General features: G+C 38.1%; 1 protein-coding gene across 1 annotated transcript; it reads left to right on the top strand.

Moving 5' to 3' along the window:
- The first annotated feature begins 3,520 nt into the window (after positions 1-3,520).
- On the top strand, positions 3,521-8,201 carry ctsc (cathepsin C). Its single transcript, XM_048598063.1, has 2 exons — positions 3,521-4,511; positions 5,626-8,201. Exons 1-2 carry the CDS (start codon positions 4,370-4,372, stop codon positions 6,126-6,128), a joined length of 645 nt encoding a protein of 214 aa, XP_048454020.1. The 5' UTR covers positions 3,521-4,369; the 3' UTR covers positions 6,129-8,201.
- The last annotated feature ends 926 nt before the right edge of the window (positions 8,202-9,127 follow it).

Below are 9,127 nucleotides of genomic sequence, written 5' to 3'. Positions count from 1 at the left end.
GGAAGGTCTTATGAGGAAAGGCTGAGGGTCTTGAGGCTGTTTTCGTTGGAGAGAAGGTTGAGGTGACTTAATAGAGACATACAAGATGATCAGAGGATTAGATAGGGTGGACAGTGGGAGCCTTTTTCCTCGGATGGTGATGGCTAGCACGAGGGGACATAGCTTTAAATTGAGGGGTGATAGATATAGGACAGATGTCAGAGGTAGGTTCTTTACTCAGAAAGTAGTAAGGGCGTGGAATGCCCTGCCTGCAAAAATAGTAGACTCGCCCACTTTAAGGGCATTTAAATGGTCATTGGATAAACATATGGATGATAATGGAATAGTTTAGGTTAGATGGGCTTCAGATTGGCGTCACAGGTCGGCGCAACATCGAGGGCCGAAGGGCCTGTACTTCGCTGTAATGTTCTATGTTCTATGTTTGACCCGACCAGTGTTGGGAATTAGAGTAATCTTAAACCCCCCGCCTCAAGATTCTGCCCTAATTCTGACAGAATGAAATATTCATTTCTTGGTTAGTAAGTGGATTTGCTGTGCCTCCATGCATTTTTTTTTTTTCTTGACTTCTGTTTAAAGCCTATGTGCAACTTTACCAAAAATAGGCTTTGTTTGCAACTAGTTCAAAACAAATTTAAAAATGGTTGGAGAACACCAAATCATGGAGGACTTTCTCTAGCTTTTGTCCACAAAACCTTAATTGATTCTTTTGCCTCTCTTGAGGGAATGAGCTGGTACTAGAAAGTTAATTGTGCCTATTTCATAGAATTGTTATGGAGGCCATTCAGCCCATTGTCTTTGACTGTCGTCTGAATATTTTAACTTGGTGTCACTCTCCTACATTTTCTCCCATAGCCCTGCACTCTCTTTTTAAAGCATGCAATGCCCCCTTGAATGCCTCAATTGAACCTGCTTCCACCACATACCCAGGCAATATATTCTTGGTCCTAACTGTATGAAAGTTTTTCTCCATTCACATTTGCTTTTACAAAACACTTTAATTCTGTAATAACTTAGTTTTCTGGAAGTCAATCCCGACTACTACTGGAGTTATTACGTGTGAAAATTTGTTTGAACCACTAAATTGCCCAACTTCTGCCATGCTTATCTCATTTGGGTTTTTCAAAAAAAGTGCGCCAGATGTTTTTAACCAGTTGTAAAATGGAAACAATTGTCAACTTTTAACTTAAACTGCAACATTTTTAAAAAACTCCCATATGCAGACAACATATGTTTAACTTTGGATGTAGTACAGTTCTGGCACCAGTCAAAATTATGGATCAGATAATTGTACAGAATGGAAGAGGCCTTCAGCCCATCGAGTCTGTACCACCAAAAATATACAACTACCTACACTAGGCCCATAGCCTTGAATGTTATGGCACTTGAAGTGTTCGTTCAAGTACTTTTTTTAAAAATGTGGAGGGCACCCACCTGTACTACCCTTTCAGACTGTGTATTCCAGTCCTCGTCCACCCTTGGATTGAAAAAGCTTTTCCCTCAACTCCCCCTGAACCTCTTGCCTTTCACTTTAAACTTATGCCCCCTTGTTATTGACCCTTCAAGTAAGTGGACCAGCTGCTTTCTATTCACCCTGTCGATGCACCTCCTTATACACCTCTTGGCTCCTGTCTCGACCTTCTCTGCTGGAAAGGAAACGGTCTGAATTTATCCAACCTCTCCTCATTGTGGAAATGCTCCATCCTAGGCAACTTCCTGTTTTAACCACCACTCTACCCCCTCCATTGCAATCACATTGTCAACCAGAAGTTCTGTACAGCTCCAAAATAACCTCCCTGCACTTATTTATATTACAACTGAAAAGGCAAATGTCCTGTATGTCTCCTTAACCACCCAACAAACCTGTCCTACCACCTTCAGGAATCTGTGTCCAAGCACTCCAAAATCCCATTGTTGCTCCGAGCTGTGTCCTGCCACTTGTTGAGTCTTCCCTTGTTGCTGCTTCAAAAGTGCATCGCTTTACATTTTATCGGAGATGTTGATGACTTTTTTTACTTTCAGTTCCTTTCCATCCAGCTCCTTGATGACAAGGTTGTGGGTACATGAGTTCTTTGGTCTGTTTCTTCGCTGTGTCTTTTGAAGATAGTTTGCTCTTTTTTTCCTTTCAACAAGGGATTTGCAGAGAGAATAGCTTGTACAGGAAGGGTGAGGAAGAATAGCCAACTGCTAGGAATTATTTTATTTGTTTCCACATGCTGGAGAGAGGAAAAGAAATGGATGCTACTACTTTGCAGGCTAGATGTTTCTGCTGTGTTATGCACACACAAGGTTCTAGTCATCTGCCCAGGAACCAATAAAGTAGTTGTTGCTGAGCTCTCCTCAACCCACCACTAGTGCCAATTGGAAAAACGCACCAAAAAAAAAACCCTCTGGGAAGATTTGCTTGAGTGCGCAGTGCCAATTTGTCGGTCTGCAATTCTGCCTTCCTGTTCCAATAAGGCAACATTTGTATATACAACTCCTCATCGAACTCTATGTTCCAGTAACTTGTTTTTAAAACTCTAAATGCCTTCTTACGCCACTACCGTGGTTGAAAGTAGCAGCTTTTCCTATGGTTCATTCTTTTTGGACTATGGGATGAAGTGAGCACGGTTTCTCCTTTCTACTTCAGGTGCCTCATGGTTTTTATAAACATACCAGATCTCCCTTTCGGCCATTCCCACCCCCCACTAAGGAAAACAGCCCCAACTCTTCCAATCTTTCTTCATACAGGCAATGTTTCATCCCAGGAGTGATTCTCAAGCTTTAGTGTTCTTTCCAATGTATTCACTACTTTACTGCGATGTGGCACCCAGAACTTTGTGCACTGCCCCAGCTGTTTCCAGGAGAAAATCAAACACCAGGTTACTTCAGTAGCATTTAAAAATGGCTATTTACTTTAACACACTGAACTTTAACAAGAACAGTAAAAGAAAAAGGTTTCTAATTCTATGTAACTCAAATTTTGCTACGGTTATTTTCCAGGCACACACTCGAACTAAATATTTAGCGGAGGCAGAGAAAAGACATCAAGCAAACAGTTTTGGCACCAGACCAAATATCAAAACTAGATGTTTGTTTCAGAATCCTTTCAATTTCTTGCCACAATGTTATCTGCACAGCTATAATTGGACTTTAATTCACTGGTTGCTTGCTTTAACTTGAGATCAGCTTTTTGGATTTGAGTTAGTTATTTCTTTTTGTCCTCAATTATAGTTTTCTATTAGACAAAAAATTGTAGGAAACAACTTACTAAAGATGTGGGAGAGTTTGCAGTCAACTTCTGGAGGTCTCCTTCTGTTTAACCTTCCCTTGCATGGTCTGAGTTAAACTGCAACTTGACCAATCAACTATTACCATGCTCAGCTGTCACAAGCCCATAACAGGTGGAACTAAATTTGTCTAGATTTGATGTCCTTCCATTTTTTTTTTTAAAAGCAGTGTCCAGTTTTCACATTCTGTCAGAAAGTAAAAATGTGGTCTCTTGCGCTATTCTTTTAACATCTCAACCATGTCTCTTACCTTTTTGTAAATCCCTTTTTTGGTCGCTAATTGGCCCTACTCCCCCTCTTTTAATTTACTACTTATTGATTTACTATTAAGTGCTTAGATTTTAGCATTTCCTTTTAATTAGCTACAGCCTTTTTTATATATAATCCATCACTTCTTCCCTTTGCTTATTCACCTGTCTTCTGGACCTTGTGCATTCAGCTTGGTTCGCAACTGTATTTTCTGACCAGTCACAAGCGCACTTTCTTTAACTTTTTGTTTTTGTTTCCTTTGTCATCCAGTGAGCTCAGGACTTCTGTCCTATAATTTCCTACAAATTATTTATTGTATTTTTAAAATTCAGTTTGGTTTCTGCTTTAAAATGAGAAATTCAGACTATTGCTGATATGGACATATTTGCCCCTTTTTTTTTTGTCTTTTTTTTCAGATCACTTCTTGAAGCACTAAATTGAACTGCTTTCATTTTTCAACTTGGCAAAATCTTAGACTGGTTATTTTTGGTTTATAAATTATCTGGAGTGCCACATCCATGCCAGTAGTTCCTTGTGAATCCACAATTATTTGGGTTATCTTCAGTTTTTTTTTCCAAAATCTATCATGAGTGATTCAACTGTCCTGGTTACTTCCCAAGGTTTAACCTGGCAACAACTGTCTTTTGATGATGGATTCGTAGTGCTATAGGGCAATAAATGCTGTACCTTCAATTGGTGTGCTGAGTTAATTGACAATGGTTAAGTAAAGGTACCAAACCTGGGGTTGAAAGTGTGCCCTGACTTTCAATAATGACTTTAAAGTATTTAATAACTGGACAAATTACTGTTTTTCCATGCTTCATTGTTTTGTTTGATCTATATCTCTTTCAATGACTGCAGGCAATTGTGGCAGTTGCTATTCCTTTTCTTCCATGGGAATGCTTGAAGCCCGTATTCGTATTCGAACAAACAACACACAGACTCCGATCCTTAGCACACAGCAGATCGTTTCCTGCAGCCAGTATTCACAAGGTAATTGATTTTTAAGACCACGGTTATTGAATCATGGATATTTGCTTCCTTCATTTATAGACACCCTTAATTGATTGTAGCTTATGATGTCATAACACACTTTCAACTGATTAGAGCCAAATACCAATGCTCCTTTCCAATCGAATATCTGTTACGACTAATTGTTCTTGACCTGTAAAAATATCAAACTTTTTAGTCAATATATACTAATGACATTGCTAAATGTGGCAATGGTGCCTTTGTCCAGTGTTATTTTGTCACATTGATGGTATATCTTCCATCACAATATGTCCATAAAGAAAATCTAAATCTAGCATAGTTTTTGATTGACAAAAATTTGTCCCAGTATGCCATAACACTTGAGCTAACATGGGTCATTAAACAGCTTTCTGAATGACAGCCTACTATAAAGTTGCCTCATTTCACTTTAATTTTCCTACATTATTGAGACCAGAGATGAGTGTCACAATTGCATGAACAGTTCACTTACAGTAACGCTGTGTCTTCCCAGACCAGGTCAACACTCTTTTTTTAGAGCAACCTTTCTTCCCCTGCAAACCTGAGGCAATTCCAAGCCTTCAGACCTGTGGGCTGTGTATCTGCTGCTCCTCTGTGAAAAGTCATTGCCCAGAAAGCCCCCAACACCAGTCTCCAGACTACCCACTGAAGCTACTATCTACAACTCCTACCTGACAGGCCACCAGAACTTGCTGATGCACATCAGAGCTAGGCAACTAGTCATTGGCCACTCTCAGCCTTGACTTTTAAGTATGGGCACCTATAGTTAATTGAGTATTGAGAATACTTTCCGGACTAGATGTATTTTGTGGCCCTGTAGGCTGAAGCTTTTGTGCTCGTAATAACATTGTTAAATTTGACAATATTGTATTCTGGATCACCTTCAACCTGCAATATAAACTTCAGAGTTTAATTCCAATTTCAGTAGTTACAAATTCCTAAGATAACAGCATTCCTTTGCTTCGGACAAGGTATGCTTTTCTTGGGGTGGAGGTAGGGACTAGTCACAAATGTAGCATTTTTGCTTTAGTATTAATATGATGTGCTGTGGATAATCAGATTTTTTTTTTATTTTGGTTTTTCAAAAACCTTTTAGGATGTGAAGGTGGATTTCCCTACTTGATTGCTGGAAAATATGCCCAAGATTTTGGTTTGGTTGAAGAACATTGCTTCCCTTATGTTGGCATGGATACTCCTTGTACCGTTGAGAAGTCTTGCTACCGTTACTACACCTCTCAGTATTATTATGTGGGTGGATTTTATGGTGCTTGCAATGAAGCAGCAATGAAACTGGAGCTGGTGAAAAATGGTCCAGTGTCTGTTGCCTTTGAAGTTTACAGTGACTTCATGAATTACCATAGTGGAATCTATCACCACACTGGATTACGTGATCCATTCAATCCCTTTGAGCTTACTAATCATGCAGTGTTGCTCATTGGCTATGGTAGTGACCCTAAGACAAAAGAAAATTACTGGATAGTTAAGAATAGCTGGGGAACAGAATGGGGAGAAAATGGCTACTTCCGAATTCTTCGAGGCAGTGATGAATGTGCAATTGAAAGCATTGCTATAGCGGCCACTCCAATACCCAAGCTTTGAATATAACTAAGTGTACTTCCTGGAAACAAAACTGAGAAATAAATTTGAATTCTGAATCTTGCTTTTAACTTTAGAAATAAAGTTCTACATAAATGTGCCTTTAAAAATATTTCTAAATTCAAAATGGAGATTCTACTGCTTGCGTGGTCTCAGAACTGTCTTGGTAGTCTTGTTAAATATGCTCAAACTGAAGGCTGCAGTGTTATTATTAACAATGGTAACTTGTAACCGGCAGAAAGCTGTGGTATGTGTTTTTGTCTTGGTGTGCAATGTTGACTGTCTCCAGGCATACCAAATCCTTTTTGTAATAAATCGGGTGGGTTTTTGAATCAGTTTATGAAGTCTTTATTTCCTTGATACTTCTGTGCACTGAAGTGCCGATATTGTGGTCTGAATGAAATTAGTTTTAAAGTTTTTTTTAATAATTGTCAATTGAGACTTCAAATGTTGAGCCATCTCTTGTGAGGAATATGGCGTAGACTTGATTAAATGTTGAGCATGTTCTAATAACTTATTTTATTGCTTGACATGCATGTCTGAACATTAAAAAAAATCTTGTTGAACTAACTGACTTTGAAATTAAAATCAAAATACCGAATGTCTTCTACCTCCTTACTAACAGGCAGGGCTTATTGTAAAGCATGAACAATCTCAATGTCAAGAGTAAATGCCTTGTGCAACTTGCTTTCAATTTTGAATTGCTTTCTTTAAAGGGAAGTTTTTAGTTGTTAAAATATTTGCCTCACCTGGATCACCAAGAATGCAAAGCACTCTTCATGCATAACTTGCTGTAATCATTTTGTCCCTGTGCATCAATGGATAAAATCGGGGAAATTAGGTTCAGAATGGGCCAATCTCAAAGCATGCAAAATCTTCATGATTATCACCAGCTGTGGAAAATTATTGTTTTGCAAATAATGGATAACTTTTTGTGAGATGCAGTGGTTTATTGGCCTAAGTACTATGTGATTTGTGCTTTCAGTGACTATTCTTGAATGTCTTCAAGATGTAATGAAAAATTAGGTCCTGTTTACTTGCATTGCTGAACTTTAATTTCTTGAAGTCCATTTAGCACTTTAACTGTGTTACTGGGATTTCTGTGACCATTTATTACACAGGTTGTTTCAATATATAGGAACTGACCCTCCAAAATTAAAGTTAAATTTCCCCCAGAGAACTTTGTAATGAAGACAGTTTCTTGCTTCACTTGAAAGTGAACAATGCCTGAATTTTAGAAGAAATGTATTGAAGTCTCATGGTCATTGAATAAACAGAAAAATGTTCAGTGACATTTCCAACCCACTACCAGTCTTTTTTTATGCTCAAAAAAAAATCTCAACTGAAACTATCCAATTTTTCTGTATAATATTAATGCCTTGAATGATCATGATAAAACATACTGCCACCTTTTTAACACTGTCTTTGACTTTCACCATAATGAAGGTATAGGGCAATTTGAGGATCAAACATTTTGTTCCTATCAATTGTATGAAATAGGAGGAGTAAGCTCCTTTTACAACAGCTCCACTGTTTAAGGTCATAACTGATCTGATTGTGGGCTTGACTCCACTTCCCTATTCACCCAGGTGCCCTTTAACTCCTTTGGCAAAATTCTATCTACCTGTACCTCCGGATTTTGTTTTACTTGCATCAAGTGGCATACAGCATAAAAATGAGGGTAGGTTCCTACTGAAAAGCATGATGGATATTGACATTATAGTGTACGCTATGACTTGTTCAAATCTTGTCTTCCTGTCTCCTTTTTTTTAAATGTTCCTTTCCAAAAACGGTATGCCTTATCTCCATGACTTTACTTCCACTGACATGCATTAGCAGTATGTTGAGAATTGTAGATACAAGATAACAGATATCATCACTGATAGCACAGTATTTCAAAATGCTACCATGTACACAATGTACCTATTCTTAGAGCCTAATGTGCAAATATCATTCAAAATATTAATAGGATTCTCATTTACTTTGCTCTGAATACTTGAGCAATGGTCTGAATGTTTGTTTGCATGTGGTGATTTGATATCTCTGTAAAAGCAATAAATGCACTGTCTTAATTTAGTCTTGAGTGTTATGGGCATTTTGTCTTATCAGACAAGTGATTATTAGAGAGAACACTATTGCAATGAAACATTGTTTGGCGGGTTTCAAAAAAGACCTTACAAATCCAAGAACCATTTTTCCCTTCTGTTTCATGACAATTGATTTCTGTTGCTACTATTTTGCCAGCCAGTCAAATGAGAATAATTTCTCACACTTCAGGAAAGGGGCACTAGCTAAGCCTCAATGTTGGCAGGGAGATGCCAAAGGCTGCCTCACTCAATTATAATGGCTAGTGTTTTGGTTATGACTGAAACAAGTGCTGAAGTTGTTCCCACTAGTTTGGGCTGTTGATGGCATTTATTAGTTTAAACATTTTGTACTGAGTAGCTAATGCACATCTGTTTGTATTCACTTCAATTTTTGCTCTGTTGTATTCATCTGGTTGTGCCAAAAGGCACAGGTAGTCATTGCATCAATTATATCCTCTTAATCCACACACTTGCTTTTCTGGCCTCCCTTTTAGATCTATTTTGGTAACTACTGTATCTGAAGCTTTTTGATTTTTCTCAACTATCTTCAATTTTCTGTTTGGCCTTCATCTCAGATGAATGATTCATTATTCTTCTAAATTGAATCAAAGCTTTTAAATTTGCATGAGGTTTATAAAATACAGCTGCACAGCCACCAGATGTCAGGAGTCTGCTTATTTTACACATATTAAAGCCAATCAGTTGCTATAAAAACTCATAATGGGGCCTGAACCGCCCAAATTCACTTTGACTCTTATCTGTCACTAGTATGAATGGAAACATGACAGAGTGGAGCAATGTTAATGCAGTTGACTAGGTCAGACCTTGGATGGTAGTGAAAGATTACACAAAAGTCTGTAGATATTCTAAAGAACGTTGGAGTAAAAGGACCATGCCATCTCATGGTTTTACATT

The sequence above is a fragment of the Rhincodon typus genome, chromosome 6, assembly GCF_021869965.1.
Source record: "Rhincodon typus isolate 14 chromosome 6, sRhiTyp1.1, whole genome shotgun sequence".
Classification (NCBI taxonomy): Eukaryota; Metazoa; Chordata; class Chondrichthyes; order Orectolobiformes; family Rhincodontidae; genus Rhincodon; species Rhincodon typus.
Note: the sequence above shows the minus strand (reverse complement) of the source record. Positions and strands in the feature narration are given on the sequence as shown.

Excerpts from the sequence above, each read along its gene's own strand:
- ctsc (XM_048598063.1), top strand. The coding sequence starts at position 4,370 with ATGACTGCAGGCAATTGTGGCAGTTGCTATTCCTTTTCTTCCATGGGA. Across the intron at positions 4,512-5,625 it reads CTGCAGCCAGTATTCACAAG|GATGTGAAGGTGGATTTCCC; the intron begins GTAATTGATTTT and ends AAAACCTTTTAG.